Source organism: Pogona vitticeps, chromosome 4, assembly GCF_051106095.1.
Source record: "Pogona vitticeps strain Pit_001003342236 chromosome 4, PviZW2.1, whole genome shotgun sequence".
NCBI lineage: Eukaryota > Metazoa > Chordata > Lepidosauria > Squamata > Agamidae > Pogona > Pogona vitticeps.
The window spans coordinates 1,246,478-1,265,376 of record NC_135786.1 but is presented as its reverse complement, the minus strand read 5'-3'; the positions used below and the strand labels follow the sequence as shown (position 1 = coordinate 1,265,376).

The 18,899-nt window shown below is 47.8% G+C and overlaps 2 protein-coding genes across 7 annotated transcripts in view; one reads left to right on the top strand and one right to left on the bottom strand.

The window, feature by feature from the left end:
* Positions 1-163: 163 nt before the first annotated feature.
* The window catches only part of LOC110080506 (fused toxin protein), a 24,603-nt gene continuing 5,867 nt past the window's right edge, over positions 164-18,899 (bottom strand). The window contains exons 1-4 of one of the 5 annotated variants that reach the window (XM_078392239.1): positions 14,188-14,465; positions 3,608-3,769; positions 1,895-2,034; positions 164-310 (exon numbers count right to left, since the gene is read on the bottom strand). In XM_078392239.1, the coding sequence (XP_078248365.1) occupies positions 308-310; positions 1,895-2,034; positions 3,608-3,725 (261 nt within the window). In that variant the 5' untranslated portion in view covers positions 3,726-3,769; positions 14,188-14,465 and the 3' untranslated portion in view covers positions 164-307. Of the gene's footprint in view, positions 311-1,894; positions 2,035-3,607; positions 3,770-3,977; positions 6,463-6,611; positions 7,235-14,187; positions 14,466-18,899 lie in introns of those variants that run through there. The other 4 variants (XM_020796479.3, XM_078392241.1, XM_078392240.1 and 1 more) reach the window with 4 other exon arrangements.
* Positions 8,768-18,899, top strand: part of LOC140706454 (uncharacterized) — a 23,373-nt gene continuing 13,241 nt past the window's right edge. For both annotated transcript variants that reach the window (XM_072996577.2, XM_072996576.2), the window contains exons 1-4: positions 8,768-8,912; positions 12,636-12,773; positions 14,412-14,546; positions 15,684-15,821. In XM_072996577.2, the coding sequence (XP_072852678.2) occupies positions 8,852-8,912; positions 12,636-12,773; positions 14,412-14,546; positions 15,684-15,821 (472 nt within the window). In that variant the 5' untranslated portion in view covers positions 8,768-8,851. The remainder of the gene's footprint in view (positions 8,913-12,635; positions 12,774-14,411; positions 14,547-15,683; positions 15,822-18,899) is intronic.

The window sequence follows — 18,899 nt, the reverse complement described above, 5'->3', positions numbered from 1 at the left end:
AGGCAAAGACACACAACCTCACTCTCTTTTGTGTTTTTCACCAATGCCATCCAGAATGTGCCTGCCTACTCCTCCTGTTCACTCTCTCCCACACTTCAGCTCCCAGAGACAGTGGGTGCAGCTGTAGAAAAAGGAGGGTGCTCAGACAAATCGCACACACAAATGAGTTGGTGCCTTTATTGAGGAGAAGAGGAAACTTTGAACAACCATCATGGTTCAAATCTCTTGAGGGAGGATGGAGGTGGGTTGCGTCAGAGACATGCAGAGGGCCAATTTCAGTCAACGTCTCCAGCTGCTTCTCCGGGGCCTACTGTGGAAAGAAAGAAAAAGGGGGTGAATCAGTTTTTGGGTGTCGTGAAGAGGGCAGGCCGGGACAATGGCTTCCTCTGACCCACCATAAGGACAACCCACTGGGAAGCTTCCTGGACCTGAGAGGAGCTCTTGTTCCGAAGCAGCCGGTCTTGGCAGGGTGGAGGGAGGGGTGGTGGGGAGAGGGTTGGTGGAAGAAGGCTGGAGTCCACAGTAAGAGGCGCAGGAAGATCCTGCCGTGGGATGCTGAAACCCTGGGCTGCCCGCGGGTCTAGTCTGGGCCAGCTTGTTCAAAGTGAGCAACCAAAGCCATGCCCCCACGGGGCGCAGCTGCAGCAAAGGAGGTCATGCGCTATTCCACAGACCTACGAGTTAGGCCTCTGCATGGGCGCCTCAGTTGGTCCTGGGGACTCGTTGAACAAACTGGGATGAATCTCAGTCTGGTCCAGGGGAATTCCGCTTCACCCAATTCAACAAGTGTCCTGGATGAAAGCTGATTGGTGAGTTGGGATCACCAGCATCACCTTGACTTGCTTTGGAAACACAACATGGCCCAACCTTTGTTTCCCCCTCTGCTTTGATGCTGATGAAAGTTAGAGGCAAGACGGAGCCTAAAGAGAGGGGCACAAGACCCGGCTTCGGACAGCTGGCTCTTGGGGCTGGGGAGGGGTGTCCTGTGCCTTGGCAGTTCAAGGACACAGAGAGACAGATACTTTCCTACAGCCAATGACCGATATCCAGGAACACAAAATAGTAAGGCCATTGATAGGGATGCATCTGACCCTCACCCTGCAGCATGTATTTGTGTGTCCTGCTCTGCCAGTCTTACCCTATTGGAGCCTATTTTCCTGTATTTCTAGACATCATATGTGACCAGGATAGCTCAGGGGCTGAGGTGAGGATTTCAATCCCCCACTGAGTCTCCTTGGCAGGGGCTTGACTCAGGGACCCACAGGGTCCCTCCCAGCTCTGCAGTTCTACGATTCTGCGATTCTACCTCCTCTGAGCGACAGCCGGCCTGTTTGGTTCAGCTGTGGAGACCCAGAAGCCTTGACTCTCCATCCCAGGAGCAATTCTGGAGGTGGTCTGAATGGCCCCGCCAGCCTGGGAGAGCGCTACTCATGCACCTGTCGGGAGAAGCTGGCTTTTCTGGTCTGCATGATAGTCTTTTCCCCTCCCAAAACTCATGCTGACTTCCTTTTTAAAAGAGCAATTATGATGTTCTGTTGCATAGGTGCTATGAAAGTATGAGCATGCAACTGAGCACATTTTTCCACTAAAACATTTGGGCAGTAACAAAAATGAAAGCTGACAAGCAGAGGTGGGTGGAGGATGGCTCAGGCTCCGAAGGTGTCCGCGAGGGACATCACTGGCCAGGAAAAGCATCATGAGCCACCTCTCCCCAGGTGGCCCTAAAGACTCTGCTGGTCGAACGGTGCCACCCCCAGCACCGTTTCTAGAGCTGAAGGCAACGTGCCTGAGAGGGAAGAGAATTTGGCTTCAAAGATGGACACCACGGGGTCCTTAGGAGGGAATACCTTAACTGCCGTTCTGCACAACACAGCAGTTTTACAATTCAACTCACCTTCAGTGGGTAGTAGCAACCAATCTTGCACCCATAGGGACAGCACTTCTTCTTCCCTGGGCACTTCCAGTCATTCTCGCATTTTACATCACAGGTGGTGACAATATCTTTAGGAGGCTTGGGGCAGGTGCCCGGTTTCTCTGCAACAGATCACAGCCCTTGGATGTGAAGGCACTTTTTGAACCAAAAGGTACTTTTGCATCTATGCAGCAGGTCAGGGAAGCCCAGAGCTCCTAAGGGGGACATGGCGGTGTGGAATGGGGTGCCCATTTTCTGGCCTTCTACACACCAGGAATGAGCCCCTTGCCAGTGAACGAGGAGCCCCTCGCCTGCTGACATTGCTGGAGAGACCTTTCCATCACGAGGCTGCATCATGAGGTGGTCCCAGACCACCTCCCTTGGACCATCCGCTTTGTGCATGCAGCTGATCAAATGTGTTCTTGCCACCTTTTCTTGATGTCTTCTGCTTCTATTAGGTCCCTACCATTTTTGTCCTTTATCATGTCCATCTTTGCACTCTTAGCCGCCTAGAGTGGTCCTATGTGATTCAGATAGGCGGGATATAAATTAAATAAATAAATAAATAAATAAATAAATAAATGTTCCTTTAACATTTCCAATTTTCTTGAACAGATCTCTGGTTTTTCCCTTTCAATTATTTCCCTCTATTTTTTTGCACTGTTCATTTAAGAAGGCCCTCTTGTCTCTCCTTGCTATTCTTTGGAAGTCTGCATTCAATTTCCTATAACTGTCCCCATCTCCTTTACATTTTGTTTTGATATACACATGCCTAATTCACAATGCATAAGTGATGCAGCACGTATCTGCTGCTCTAACACACTTTTTAAAAAAGTTCACTTCCTCTGCCCTGCCACAGAGCTGAGGAAGCCTTTAATTTGCCAGTATTTTTAAAAGTCAACTAAAAACTTGGATGTTCAGGCAGGCCTTCCCCTCCAGTTAATATTTGCTTTTCTCTTCTCTTTTCTTTGTAGTTCATTTTTCATTTTTCCCCATCTTGAAGTTTTTAAAATTGATTGTAATAATTCTTTTTTTATTATTGCTATTACTGTTGTATTGGCTCTTGCCTTTCCATTGGACCATTTCAGCAACGTGGAGAGGGGGGATTTGCTGCTTGGGTAACAGCCTATCCTCCATATTATTTTACCCAGGCTTCGTGCTCTGGAGAGGACACTCCAGCTTCACATACAGCGTCAAAACAACACGGGTTCAGTGTGGAAGAGATTGTAACTCTCGAATTGGCCTTCTCAGCCACACGAGACGCTGTTCCAAGTCCTCCATACAGAGCACGCTACCATAGTCTTTCGAGACTGAAGGATGCCTACTACTGTTATATTATTGTATTATGACTTTGTAAGCCGCCTAGAGTGGTCATATCGACCAGATAGGTGGGAAATAAATAAATAAATAAATAAATAAATAAATAAATAAATAAATAAATAAATAAATAAATAAATAAATAAATAAATAAATAAATAAATAGTACCATGAACTGCCTTTCTTCTTAAGCCAATTCACAATATTTGTCAATTGACATCAGACTGCTCTGAACCAAAGAGGGTCTCCTGAGGTCCACAGGGCATTGGGATGTGCGGAGTGTACCAAATCACATATCAGGCCCCCTCGTGACCCTCTTCCAGACCACTGTAATTGCCACACATAGATAAGCCGAGACTTTCGTGTTTTCCCACTTACCTTCGCAGGTGTAATGACACTCCTTCCAAGTCTCAAAATTGTTTTCGTTCCCCCCGCAGCCGCCATAAATGAACTTCTCACACTTCTTGGTCTCTGGGTTGTAATAATAACGGGGCATGTAGGCGAGACATTTCCCTACCACCTTAGGAAGGAGGCAGATCTCTGTGGAAAAAGAAGAAACACCACTAAGCTCACTGGTCGAACTGGAACCAGCACCTCCCTCATTGCGAAAATTGGTGGACCCCTCAGGAATTTTTTGCAGCCAGCCAGAGAGAGGAAGAGAGAGGAGCTGGGGAAGGGAAAGGTCGGACAGGAGCTTTCCCCCCTCGGGTCCTGTCTGGCATTCCTGGCGCAGCAAAGAGCCCGTCACCTCGTGCCACTGAGAAGGGAGAGGGAGAGTCCTCAGAGAAGCCACCGTTGGGAGTGAAGAACGGAGTCTGACGGGGGAAGATCCTGCCCTCAACAGGTGCTTCCAGAAGCTCCTCTGGGAGTGAGGAGGCCGTTCCCAAAGGCTCCTCTTAACCCTCAACATCCCATCTGGGAAATCTGGCATCACCAGGGAGGTCCCCGGAACCCTTTTGGACTAAAGCTCAAAGCCACTGGAGGTGCTGCTTCTTCCTCCTGGCTCAGCACTTTCCCCATCAGCTGAGCAGCAGGAAGGAAGCAAGGAAGTGGTTGTGGGTTTTCCGGGCTGTCTGGCCGTGTTCTTACGGTTTTTCTTCCTAACATTTCGCCAGTCTCTGTGGCCATGGGCATCTTCAGAGGATAGGAGTCAGAACTCTGTCTGTGCTCTGTTGCAGTTTTGTGGGATAGTTGAGTATTTATAGCTGTGGAAACAGCTTTTTGTCCTTTTTCAGGAGATTGGGTGATTATAATGATCAGCGTGTTTTTTGTCATGGGTGTCCTGTTATGATAAGATGGAGAGATGATCTGTCACTGTGATTGATGGGTGTTGTTTGCTGGTCTTTTGTGTACAGGGATCACTGGTCCTTGTGGCTAAGTAGAGTTCGTTCACTTTGCAGGCTGTATTTTTCAGTGCTGGGAGCCAACAAAGCCTGGCTTTGCTTTTTCCCCATTTCCGATCTGTCATGCATGCTTCACTTGCTTTTCTTTGCCCCCCCTTCAGCCAGAAGGGATTAATTGCGTTTCTAATTAGTTATGCAGTGATTTTTTTGTGATTTTTTTTCTTCAGCCGGAACGGATTAATTGCATTTCAATGCATTTCAATGGGAAATGGTGCTTCGACTTATGACCATTTTGAATTATGCCCACCTTCAGGAATGGATTACGTTTGTAAGTCAAAGCACCACTGTACTGTACATCTTTTGCCCATTTAAATTTTATATACTCTAATAAGACTCTTCAGTTTTCTAACTTGCATGGCTCTGGCCAACATCTATTAGATTTATTACTAAATTTGAAAAAAAATCCCTTTTCAATATATCAAATATCTCTGAACTTTCTCCATTTTAATATCTGCCACTTCTTTCCTTTTCTCCTGTACTTTGTCTGCACTCAACCAAAACCAATCATGCTGTGTTGTGCCACGTATCCCAGGTCACTAGTTCTATGTTTTCATTTTAATCTAGATGGGCGAAGTAAAAGCCAAACAAATAAATAAAATAAAATAAATAAAATATGTTTTCCCCGGCTCTAGCTCCCGTCTGGAAACATACAGCCAGAGAACAAACTGGTTCCTGCTGCCTCCAGATGACTTTATGGTGGATCGTTCTCAATCCATAGAGCAAACTGGTGAGTAAATACAATCAAGAGAGTACTGGGCCACGCCAAGTCTACTGTAATCCTGTTTCTGCACTTTCACCTCTTGCCCAATGAGTTCATCAATTTGATGAATTATTCAAGAAATTGATCAGTATGGTTATTATTCATTTGATGAATAATTCATCCAATTACTGGTGTTTCTTCCATCCATTTTCATTCTTTCTTCCTCTGATTCTAATCCAGCTCTGTATATGATCTGTTCTGCAGAACATACAGAGAGAACGAGCAGGGAGACAAAACACACCCTTGGACAAGCCAGACAGCCTCAGCATGGCTACAGAACAAGGCCCCTTACCTTCCCCCTTTCCCAGGAGAGCTTTTCCCACCAGGGACACCTGAGCGGCTGTGGCTGGTTCACTTCTCCGGAGAGGTACAATTCTTTTGCTCAATGGCAGATGGCTCCCCGTCAGAGAGCATCCCTCTGAGACTGACTTCCTATTCAGCCACCGACTATTGGGCTGCAGCTCTGTGGCTGTTGATGATGCGCTAGGAATGGATTCCTCTCTTTCTCTTCTCGGGGCCATTGACCCATTGCTGCCTCTTTCTCACCACTGAGAGCCCCTTGGGCTCTTGTTTCAGCCCGAGCTTCTACTGCTGAGCAGAAGCAAGAGTCTTAAACTATCACCTCCTAAGGTAAAGGTAAAGGTTCCCCTTGACAGTTTGTCCAGTCGTGTCCGACTCTAGGCGGCAGTGCTCATCTCCATTTCCAACCCAAAGAGCCAGCATTTGTCCAAAGACAATCTTCCGTGGTCACGTGGCCAGCGCAACTAGGCACGGAATGCCATGACCTTCTCACTGTGGTGGTACCTATTTATCGACTCACATTTTTTGCATTTTGCATGCTTTCGACATTTTTTGCATTTTGCATGCTTTCGAACTGCTAGATTGGTGGGAGCTGGGACAAGTGACGGAGGCTCACTCCGTTGCATGGATTTGATCTTGTGACTGCAGGTCTTCTAACCTTGCAGTACAGAGGCTCCTGTGGTTTGACCCGCAGCGCCACCACATCCCTATCACTTCCTAAAGACATGCCCTTTTAATCACTCCTAAGGCTGTCACTTGTCTCCACACTCCATGTCTCAAATATTACGGAAATACTCAAGAAGAGCCATAGACGAATCTGAGGCTGACAGCAGCTGAAGCGGTTGTGCAGGGCCTTGCTCATGCGGGGAGCGAGGGGAGGGGGACGGCTCCCCTCTCCAGATCTTCAGAGACCACTCACCTTTATGACCAGCCAAGGTCATCGTGGCAAAGAGAGCCAGGATGCCCACGAGGAGGAAGGTGAGGACGTTGGACTTCATGGCGAGGCAGGAGGGAGTGCTCTCCAGTTCTGCCGAGGGTGCTTTATATCCCTTCCCGGGAGGCCTGGAGGGCCCCCCCACCCACCCAAAATAGTGGAACAATAGAAAGAGAAAGGCTCTCATTGTTACATGCCCGGTCTCTACGCAGGAGCTTTCATTCCCACCCCAGCAGCAAACAAGAAGGAGTGGAGGTCCCTCCAGGCTGACCATGAGAACAATAGACCTTTGGGAAGGTGGCCAAGGCACCCCGGCTTCTAACAAAAACAGAAAACACTTCAAGGTCACACAGCTGCGTCACACACGGCCATTTCGAGAGGGCGGCAGGGAGGTGGGCTGTCTTGGAAAACAAGCTGGGGTGTTTGTTTGTTTTTTGTCTTGTTTTGCTTTTTTTGTTTTGCTTTTAGCTGTCAGAAAGTCAGGAACTCAGGAGAGAATTGTTGCCCTCCCCCCCCCCCGACATCTCTGGGGCTCCTTAGCAAAGGCATAAGGGGGTAATGGGTACGACTCTGGTCTCGGGTTTTACAGGCCTTTCCCCTACCATATGCAGAGGCACGCTCCCTCTCGCCATGATCTGCACATCTGTTTTGTGCATGACACTACGCATTTTACGCTCTTGAAATATATTTCACCCCAAAGCATGCATCGTGGACAAAAGGGCAGCACGAGAAATTGGAGACCGATTGTATCTAAGGCCCCCACCCTGTTGAGTGAGGGGTTTTCTATATGTACATGAGTGGCCTCCCTGACCCCTCCCTCAAACCATCTATCTTCTTGGTCCAAAATGAGTACATCCTGGTCATCCAATGAGTGTCCTTTGTCCTTCACATGAAGGAATACTGCTGGTTGTGGTCCTGAGCCGTTGCCTCTCCTGTGCTGGGCCATCTTCCTCTTTAACGGCTGCTGGGTTTCTCCAGCATAGAGCTCCAAACACACCTCTTTGCATTGGATCACATAGACTATATTGCTCCTGTTGTGTTTTGGTGTCTGGTCTTTTGGGTGGACAGGTCTCTGCCTGTTGGGTGGGTTTGATCAACAAACCTATTTCAAAAGGTCATGTGTACGTGCACCCTTTGGGCTTCCTGACCTTTTTCATTGGTGACTTTGCATAACCTGAACATGAGCCTAGGGTTTCCCACCTCCTGGTACCCATGACAGCCTTTCCCACTGCAGCTTGGCGATGTCCTTGCCAGAGAGGACCTGGTCTGGTGGGCCTCCTCTCCACCAGCCATGGAACAAGGAGGGCAGAAAACGCCAGATTAAAGCTAGCAATGGTGAGGCTAGGACTCAGCCCCCTCACGGCACCTAGAACACGGTGTAGGACAGGACCAGTTAAATCAAGCAGCTGGCAGGAAAGGGACTTTTCCTCCCCCACACCCATCTCAGCACTCTAGATGTCAATTAAAGGCCGGTGAGGATCGAGAGAAGGACAATGAGCCACACAACCCTTTGCCAGCAGAGCAGGAGTCCCCCTTCAGGCGCTGGATGGGTAGAGGAACAATTTCCTCTACCCATCTAGGAAGCCAGATTTCGGTTGAATATCATGAAAAACTTCCTGTTAGAACAGTACGAGGGTGCAACTAGTGACCTCGGGAGTTGGTGAGTGCTCCAACCCTGGAGAAACTGAAGAAGAACTCGGATAATCACCTGGCAGATCTGCTTTGATTGTATTCCTGCATTCAGAAGGGCTTTGGATTTGACGGCCTTATAGGCGACTCCAACTACACTTTTCTAGGATTCTATGATTCCCAGTTCGTCCTGTGCCACTGGGGTTCCAGCTTCCTGGAGGTGTCTCTACAGTACTTGTAAAGTGTTGCCAACTGAAGCACACAAGAAATACCCCTTATTGCTTTGGGCCTCTGACAACATGGATGGTGCAAGGCCAACCGAAAGGCAGCTGGATTTTGTCACCTTTCTGACCCCACCAGAAGCAGATAAACCCAGGCAGCTTGAACAAGCATAAGCCACAAACAGGTTTTGCTCAACCCAAGGGGAAAATGCCTTCCTCCTAAACCCTGATGGAACTCATGCTCCAGATCGTGTGCTGCCACCGTTGCATCACCTCTCTGTCACACTCCTAGCCCAGCCTCCTCCGGGAAAGGGTTTTAATCCCCTTTCTGCACAGCTGAAGGCTCAGCCCTTCCGTACAGAGATCGGTGGCACCATGAGATCGGGACTTGTCTTTGCGGCAGTGATCTGCCTCTGCATCGGAATGATCTCAGCAGGTAAGCCATGGAGGGACGCCGTGGGCCTAAAGGCTCCATTCCATCTGGGGCAGAGGATGCCAGCTGGGAAGGGCTTGGCCCACTAGCCACTGCACAGCTCCAGCTGCTCTGATGGGAGCCTCCGAGGCGCTACCCTCCACGAGCACATGGAAAGCTGTCGGTGGAAGCTGGAGGTTGTGTGCAGGGAGAGGAGTTGGAGATGACACTGCCGATCCATGGCCAACCCCTTCCACCCAAGAGGATGCTTCCCCGCGTCCCCATCAATAGGGAGGGGTCCAGCCTAGCTCCAGGCAAGACGAGGTTAAATTTTGGGGCACTACCGAAGCATTGCAAGGGATCAACCGTTCCCTTTATAGCATCACCCACTTGGCACTGAGATATTTCAGATGACCTGGGGGGAGGGGAGACACTGGCATGGGCAGGGAACCACCAGGAGGTAGAAGCCAAACCTTGTAGAGCTGGGCGATTGACCCCTGAACATCTGGCACATGCGGATCTCCAGAGAGGCCCCCTCCATCTCTGGCTTTCACTTCTGGGAGCACTAACCCTCCCTCTGAAATAAGCATCCCCACACCACACGTGTCTCTCCCCCAGGTAGTGCTGGGGGACAGAGGTGAACCCAGCCAGAAGCCCCTCTGGCTCCAGGAGGCATCCTCCACCACCCAGCGACACCCCCCAGCCCCACCTGGGTTGACCTCTGGCGCTCAAGGAGAAGCTCTCTCTCTCAGGCTGAGATGCCCAGGTTTGCTCTTCTAGGCAGGGCTTGGAATGTGCTCCTTTCTTTTTCCAGGAAAGCATTTTCCTTACGCAGGGCAATGCTTGAAAGGTTAACCTGTTGCCATTACTCTTTGCAATGTTGAGGTAGTTGTTTTCTTACCTTTAGAACAACATCCCTTAGGATTAATAAGGGAGTAAACATTTCCATTGAAACATTTCTGAAAAGGCCAAAAGGGTCATGGAAAAGTAACTAGAACACATGCAAGTACAGTGGTGCCCCGCATAGCGACGATAATCCGTTCCAGGAAAATTGTCGCTATCCGGAATCGTCACTATACGGAATGAAAAACCCCAGAGGAACGCATTAAACCCTGTTTAATGTGTTCCTATGGGGTGGAAACTCACCGCTATGGGGAAATCCTCCATCCGGCTGCCATTGTCACCGCCCAGTATGCGAGGAAACCGCGCGAAAACGCTGTGGGCGGCCATTTTGGAACCACCGATCAGCTGTTTTCTAAAGATTGCAATGTGATAATTGGTAAGTGAAACGCTTACCAATCATTGCAATGCGATTTTTAGCCATTAAAACCATCGCAATGCGATCGCTTTTGCGATAGCAAAATCCACATCGCTATGTGGATTCGTCGTTAAACGGGGCACTCGCTATGCGGGGCACCACTGTAACTTGATTCCCATTTGTGTTATTTTTGAAAGGTTACTTTATTTGCACCCAGTTACCAAAATAAGGCAATTTCTTATGGTAACTGAATTACCTGTAAGTCTTTACATCCAGGTTTTTCTCCCAGGGTAGCAACCATTTCCTTCCCAGACCGGGAAGCAGTGGGGTGACCTTGGTTTGGGGTATCCGGAACTGAGGACACTAAAATCATAGAATCATAGAAAAGTGAAGTTGGAAGGGGCCTATAAGACCATCAAGTCCAAACCCCTGCTCAGGACAGGAATACAATCAAAGCATCTCTGCCAGGTGATTATTCAAGGTTTTTCTTGAATGCGTCCAGTGCTGGAGCACTCACCAACTCCCAAGATAACTTGTTCCACTGTTGTACTGCTCTAACAGTTAGAATGTTTTTCCGACATTTAACGCAAATCTGGCTTCCTTTAACTTGAGCCCATTATTGCATGTCCTGAACTCTGGGATGATCGAGAACAGATCTTGACCCTCCTCTTGAAAAGTGCTATCATATCACTCCTCCGTCTTCTTTTCTCAAGGATAACATGCCCAATTCTTTCAGACTTTCCCTCACAGGGCTTGGTTTCCAGTCCCCTGGTCATCCTGTCACCCTCCTCTGAACTTGTTCCAATTTGTTAGAGTCCTTCTTGAAGTGTGGTGTCCAGACATGAGTGCTCAATAGAGGGGAATTAGCACCTTGCAGGATTTGGAAATAATACTTCTATTAATGCAGCCTAAAATCATAGGCATCCTTCAGTCTCGAGAGACTTTGGTAACATGCTCTGTATGGAGGACTTGGAACAGCGTCTAGTGTGGCTGAGAAGGCCAATTTGAGAGTGACCATCCCTTTCTGTGTTGTTTCAATGCTGTATGCGAAGCTGGCGTGTCCTCTCCAGAGCATGAAGCCTGGGTAAACTAATATGGAGCACAGGCTGTTACCCAAGCAGCAAATCCCCCCTCTCCATGTTGCTGAAATAGTCCAATGGAAAGGCAAGAGCCAATACAACTGGTTCCAGCGACTTCGCAGGAGTTGCCAGAATGACACGAACTGCCTTTGGGACTCCGGCTCCAGATTTTGCCTAGAGGTTAACTCCTGAAGCCTTTTCCATCAGTGGATACAGCGACAAGGCAATGGGGGTTTGAAATCGGAGTTTTCCTTCTCCTAGATGGGCTGCCTCCCAAGGCTGATGAGCCCCACCTACCTGGCTCAGGTGTTAGAGCCTTTCAGAATAGAATTTTGAACTTTCAACAGTTATTTGGCCTCTATAGTATCCTGTTTCATGCTAGAATATTTCTTAAGAGACAAGAAAGCTAGATATTCATTACTGCTGAAACATACATTTTAAAGTAAAGCCTAAAATAGCATTGGCCCTTTTTGTAGCCACATCACACGGTGGGCTCATATTTAGCTTGTGATCTACGACAATTCCAAGATCCTTCTCGCTCACAATTTTGCTGAGCCAGGTGGTCCCCATCTTGTAACTGTGCAACTGGTTTATTTTTTCCGAGGTGCAGGATTTTGCATTTATCCCTGTTGAATGTCATTCTGTTGCTTTCGGGTCAGGGCTCCATCCTATCAAGGTCATTTTGAATATTATTTCTTTCTTCTAGGGTATTAGCTATTCCACCCAATTTGGTAGCATCAGCAAATTTGACAAGCATTCCCTGCACTCCTTCATCCAGGTCATTAATAAAAAATATTGAAGAGCACTGTGCCCAGGACTGAGCCTTGGGATACTCCACATGTGACCTCCTCCCAGTTAGAGAAGGATCCATTAATCATCACCCTCTGAGTACGATTCTGTAGCCAATTGTGTATCCACCTGACACTTGATCTATCCAGCCCACACCTAGTTAGCTTGCTTATCAGGAGATCACGGGGCACTTTATGACTAAGAATAGAGAATCACGTCCCAAGCGGCTTCATTTAACCCAAGGATCAGTTGCAACGATGGCTCGGAGGCTCACATACCAACCACCCTCCGTCTAAGGAAGTCCTCGGGACTTCCTTGCTTCGGCCGCATCTCACGGTCTTTCTGGCTGTTGAGAGAACAAGGACTTCATGACACGGGCATGTTCCCCATTCCTGTGACTATGCCGGTATGCAGCTTGCCCAGTGCCACCACTTCGCACTCCAGACTGGGCTCCTGAAGGCAGGGTCCTTGCCCTCCCCATGCATCTTCAAAGGTTTAGAGGTTCTGCCTCACTGGCCTGTGATGAGGGGTTCATGGGGTCAGGCCTGGCACCCAGCTTGAAATGGCTTGCAAGGGCATCCTCTCCCCAGTTCTGGAGGTAACGGGGATATTTTGTTCCAGGGAAACCTGGAAAGTGCCCCAAGCCCACGGGAGCTGGCGTGTGCCTGAAGAAATGCACTTCGGATTACGAGTGCCCTGGCAGACAGAAGTGCTGCTTCAATGGTTGCGGCCAGAGTTGTGAGGACCCAGTCTTCTACGGTAAATGATTTTTTTCTCTCAGTGTTGAAACTGTGGAGGTGAGGTGGGGGCAATTTTATGACATAGAGAGAGGGGGGGAGAGGGAAGGAAGGAGGGAGGGAGGGATAAGGCTCCACGTGCCAGGCTACCAACAGGATCGTACTGCACTGGGTTCCTTCGACTGGCTGATCCATAACCCTCCATCTCCCTGAGATGGTCCTTCAATTTCAGAGACATCCAAATCCTTAAGATACGAACCAGGCGCCTCCTGGCCTGGGAGCTCCCTTGTAGCACAGTGCCGGGTCTGATTCCAGCAGACTCGCTCCCAAGAGGAGCTGTCCAGGAGGGAGCAGTTGCTGGGGATATGCCCCTCTGCACCATGCTGTTGCCACATGCCAGCAAATTCATTCATTCATTCATTCACTCAAAAGGTTTTTACCCCGCCTTTCTCCTTAAAAGGACAAAAGGCGATTTACCTCACTAAAAGACAACATAAAATCTCACCGTGGGTATCCAAAGACTAAAAAGGATCAAACTCCCTACAAAGAATGTAGGCAAAACCAAAACACATTCAAAGCACTAAAATACAAGAAAGTATTTTTAAAAAACCCTCTCAGGCTGCCAGTCCCTCGGGGAAAGCTTGGCTGAAGAGAAAGGTCTCTTTGCCGGCTTGTGAAAGGACAGCCAAGAGGAGGCCAGGCTGGCCTCCAGTGGGAGGGAGTTCCACTGTCAGAGAGAAACTGCAGAAAACGCCCTCTTCTGTGTCCCCACCAAAGGCATCTGTGAGGGTGGTGGGATGTAGAGGAAGGCCTCTCCTGATGATCCTCGGGTGACTCTGAAAAGCTTTTCAAGGTGGATGCGATGTTCAAAGAGGAGTTTAGGACTGACTCTTTTCCCCCACCACGATTGACAAGGGCTAAGTGGGGATTTAAATCAGGGTGTCCCACATTGTGTGATAGTCTGTCTCCTATTTCTCTGTAGGCTTTAGAAGAAGAAAATGCACTTCCGATTGAAGAGATTATGTAGGTATAGCCAGGAAAAGACCTCCTCTAGGAGATATATATTGTATATATAAATATACAAGATTAGATAGATAGATAAACATATCAACTGACAGACACACACACAGACACAGACACAGACACACACACACACACACACACACATAAACGCACACACACACACACACACAGACACACAGAGAGAGAGAGAGAGAGAGAGAGAGAGAGAGAAGACTTTCTGCCCGTGTCCCTCCTCCCCATCTTCTCCACTGCCTGGTGGAGGAGGAAAGAAGTGAGCCTGAGAAAAGGAGTCTACCTGCTCTTCAGAAGGGGCAAACTGTGGGAGAAAAGGCACACACAGGAGCCATTTCCAAGGTGTCCCGCTTGGTCCCCTCTCGTTGCCTGTCCTTGTCTCCCTTCCCCGCTTCTGTTACCTGTCAATGTTGGTGCTCGACTCCAAACACGCAGCAACACTGGAGGAGGAGAAAGAAGATGGCCAAGAGACCAAGTGGCCGGGAAGACGTCTTTGGGGAGAGGCCTTGCAGACTGGCAGCCCTCCAGGCTGGGCAAACCCACGCTGCCTTCCCTCCGCTTCTGGCTTCGGATTTTTCCCCACCTTCAGCCAGATCCACGCTTCCCGTTTCCTTTCTCCCCCCAGTAAAGCCTGGCGAATGCCCCACAATCAAGTTCCCTCCTGGTCTGCCCTGCAAACTGGAATGCCGTCAAGATTCCAACTGCAAAGGGAGAGAGAAATGTTGCCGTCAGGGCTGCAGCAACATCTGTTTCCCAGCTGGTAAGATGGAGAGGTAGTGCTTGGACACACACACACACACACACACACAGAGAGAGAGAGAGAGAGAGAGAGAGAGAGAGAGAGAGAGACCGTAACAGGCTCCTATCTGTCACAACCACATGCTCCTGTTTCTGCTCAATTTGCCCGGCCCCCAGTGCCTCGGCTCCCAGCTGAAAACCAAGCGGTCGCAGGGTAGCAATCACCTCATACCCAGACTGGGAAGCAGGGGAGTGACTTTAGTTCGGGGGATCCTGGACTGAGGACACTGAACTATATGACTGAGAATAGAGAATCAGGTCCCAAGCGGCTTCCTTTAACCCAACCATCAGGTGCAAGGACTGCTCAGAGGCTCACGGATCCCCCATCCTCAGTCTAAGGAGGTCCTCGGGACTTCCTGGCTTGTGCTGGATCTCACGGTCTTTCCGGCTGTGAGGAGAGCAAGGACAACAAGACATGGGTATGTTGCTCATTCCTGTGGCTGTGCTGGTAAGCAGCTTGCCCAGTGCCACCACTTTGCACTCCAGACTGGGCGCCTGAAGGCAGGGTCCCTGCCCTCCCCATGCATCTTTAAAGGTGCGGGGGGGGGGGGGTCATTCTCTGCCCAGCCGGCCTGTGATGAGGGGTTCATGGGGTCATGTAGAATCGCGAAATGAGAAGGCTGATGGTTTATGGTGATCACCAGATATTTAGGATAGTAAATAGTCTTAGAGAGATTAAAGAAGTCAGCCACACACAGAGAAAGATGTTTGCCTGCAGTGCTCCTGATGGGTGATTAAATGAAGAGGACCTCGAATCAGACTGCCGTGTCCCCAAGAGGACTATGTTTATTAACCTTACAAGCTCACAGACGGTTGACAGTATACAGATAGGACAATGGTTACATAATGCCATCAGGACCGGCTCAAATGAAAGGCTTTTGAAATTAGCTCCCTACCACTTTGAGAAAGAAGATTGGGTAGTAGCCACGGCTCCTCTTGGAGGCAGCTGTCACGTCATCCAGGTAGAATCAGCCAACAGCTTAGCAACCTTGGGGAGGGGCATTCCCCCACAGGGTTAGGTCTGGTCCCCCCAAGTTGAAATGGCTTGAAAGAGCATCCTCTCCCCAGTTCTGGAGGTAACGGGCATGTTTCGTTCCAGCTAAGCCTGGAACGTGCCCCAGGTCCACGGGACCTGGCCTGTGTGTGGAAGAATGCTCTTCGGATTACAAGTGCCCTCGGAACCTGAAGTGCTGCAGCAACGGTTGCGGCCTCACTTGCCAGAGCCCAGTCCTCTATGGTAAATGATTTTTTTTCTCTTAATGTTGAAAATGTGGGGGTAAGGTGAGAGCAATTTTATCACAGAGAGAGAGACAGAAGGAGAGGGAGAGAAGTCTCCACATGCCAGGCTACCAACAGGATCTTACTGCACTGGGTTCCTTTGCTTGGCTGCTCCATAACCCTCCATCTCCCAGAGATTGTCCTTCAATTTCAGGACCATGCAAATCCTCTACATACGAACCAGGTGCCTCGTGGGCTGGGAGCTCCCTTCTAGCACAGTCTGATTCCAGCAGAGCAGCTCTGAAAAAGGAGCCGTTCAGGAGGGAGCGGTTGCTGGGGATATGCCCCTCTGCACCATGCTGTTGCCACATGCCAGCAAAATTCATTCATTCATTCATTCATTCATTCATTCATTCATTCATTCATTGAAAACATCTTTTCCCTGGCTTTCTCATTAAAAGGACTCAAGGCAGCTTACCTCACTAAAAGACAACATAAAAGCTCACCGTGCATATCCAAAGACTAAAAAGGACCAAACAAACACCCTACAAAAAACATAGGCAAAACCAAAAAACATTCAAAGGACTAAAGTACAATAATGTATCCAGAAACCCCTCTCAGGCTGCCAATCCCTCAGGGAAAGCTTGGCTGAAGAGAAAAATCTCTTTGCCTGCTTGCAGAAGGACAGCCATGAGGAGGCCCGGCAGGCCTCCAGTGGGAGGGAGTTCCACCGTTTGGGAGAAGCTGCAGAAAAGGCCCGTGTCCCCACCAAAGGCATCTGTGAGGGTGGTGGAAGGCCTCTCCTGATGATCCTCGGGTGACTCTGAAAAGCTTTTCAAGGTGGGCACGAGGTTCAAAAAGGAGTTTAGAATTGACTCTTTTTCCCCACCACACCGGCTCTCCTGTTTCTCTGTAGGCTTAAAAAAAATAAACAGACTTGTGAATGAAGAGATTATATAGGTATAGCAAGGAAAAGACCTCCTCTAGGAGCTATATATTGCATATATAAATATACAAAATTAGATAGATAAACAGACCTACAGACAGACAGAGAGAGAGAGATAAGACTTTCTGCCCTGGAACCCGCTCCCTGCTCCTGTCCCTCCTCCCCGTCTCCTCCACTGCCTCCTGGAGGAGGAGAAGGAGGAAGGAAGTGAGCCTGAGAAAAGGAGTCTACCTGCTCTTCAGAAGGGGCAAACTTTGGGAGAGAAGGCACCTGGGAGCCATTTCCAAGGTGTCCCGCTTGGCCCCCTCTCTTTGCCTGTCCTTGTCTCCCTCCCCCACTCGTGTTAACTGTCATTTTTTAAGCTATAACATAAACATAAAATACATAAACCAAAATACAAATTAACTGTGTTCCCCACCACCATGGATGGGACCTCTTGCAATAATCTTCTTCTTTTATTGTCCTCTTCTCCAGAACTGTATCGATTCCTGATTTGGAGCTTTCCCTTTTCCTCTTGTTAGCACATATTCCAAAAATCTGCCCCATATATCATTAAAAATATTCTTTTTCATCTCTCCTTTCTTAACCTTTAAATTACAAATTAGCTTATTTATAGCTATATTCCATATTTCATTATACCATTCTTCCATTCGTAATTCAGATTTTGATTTCCATTGCCTAGCTATTATTAATCTAGCTGATGATAATAAATTAGTAATCAATTCTTTAGTCATCTTATCATATTCCACATTTTCAAATATCGATAACAGAGCAATCTCAGGATTAAATCCTATATCTTTTTCACAGATATCATTTAGTTCTTTAAAAATTAGTTTCCAAAATCTTTGTACTTTTTCACATTCCCACCACATATGGAAGTATGTACCAATTACCTTCTCACATTTCCAACAGACATTCAAATAACTAGCATTAATTTTATTCAATTTTATCGGTGTCAAATACCATCTTAAACCCAATTTGAAAATTTTTTCTCTTATTCTCACTGATATAAATCTTAAAACCCTCATTTTCCACATCTTCCCCCATTCTTCATCATTTATTCTTTTTCCTGTTCTCACACTAACGTCAATCCTTCTTTCTCATTCTCTTCTTCTTCTAAGTCAAGAAAGAATCTATAAATTTTACTCACTGCTCCCTTTACTAAATCAGTCATCTGAATATCTTCATATGATAATAGAAATTGTTCATACTGTTACCACCCAATTTTGGTCCCAATTCTCCGGCAGGGATAACAGATAAAGACAGTGCATCGATCAGTCTATATGTAAGCCAATTTATTAAACATATAGCTGGGCCTCGTTCCTAAAAGGCGGACCGGGAGCCCCCATCATCCATTGGTAAAGCATTTTATAAGTTTTCTTACACAGCACAGCATCTCCTATTGGTCTCCTGAACCCTATGGGTGCCTGTTGGGTCATCCTATTGGCCATGATAGTTGGAAGAAAATATCCAAATTGTATCCCAAACCCCCCTCCCTTTGGACCTCTGGGTTAGTGGCTGCCAAGTTTGTGAATTTGTTGTATCCCAAACCCCCCTCCCTTTGGACCTCTGGGTTAGTGGCTGCCAAGTTTGTGAATTTGTGTGACCCATTGTGCAGCTTATCTTTAAATATGTTCCCAAATGAGCTATGAGTGAGGGTAGAAGTTACAGTCCTGAGTGAATTATACATTGTTGTTGTTCTGGGTTGGCCTTGAATGGGGAACAGCCGTGTGATAATGTAGGTTTTCTCCAAGCGGGAGGGGTCAGGAGCACCAAGAGAGAAATGAGGATACAAAATATATTGACTATAGAAAATGCATATAAAGTACAGATACAACATGCATATAGAATATCATTATAGTAAGGAAATAGTAAGAACTCATATTTCAATTACAGGTACAAGGTATGATTAGTTGTGTAAAATACTGATTATGAATGTTAAGTACATGTGAATCAAATAGCATGTGTTGTCTTAAAGCCGGTACTTCATATATGTTATATCAGAACCTCATCCTTGCCCCTTGTCAATACTTCGTATATTCTCTATCTTTGTTATACTTCTTTACCCATTCATTAGTCCATCTTTCTAACTGCAAATAGTTCAACCATGAAATATTCTTATTCTGAAGGATTTGATTCATTTGCTCTTTC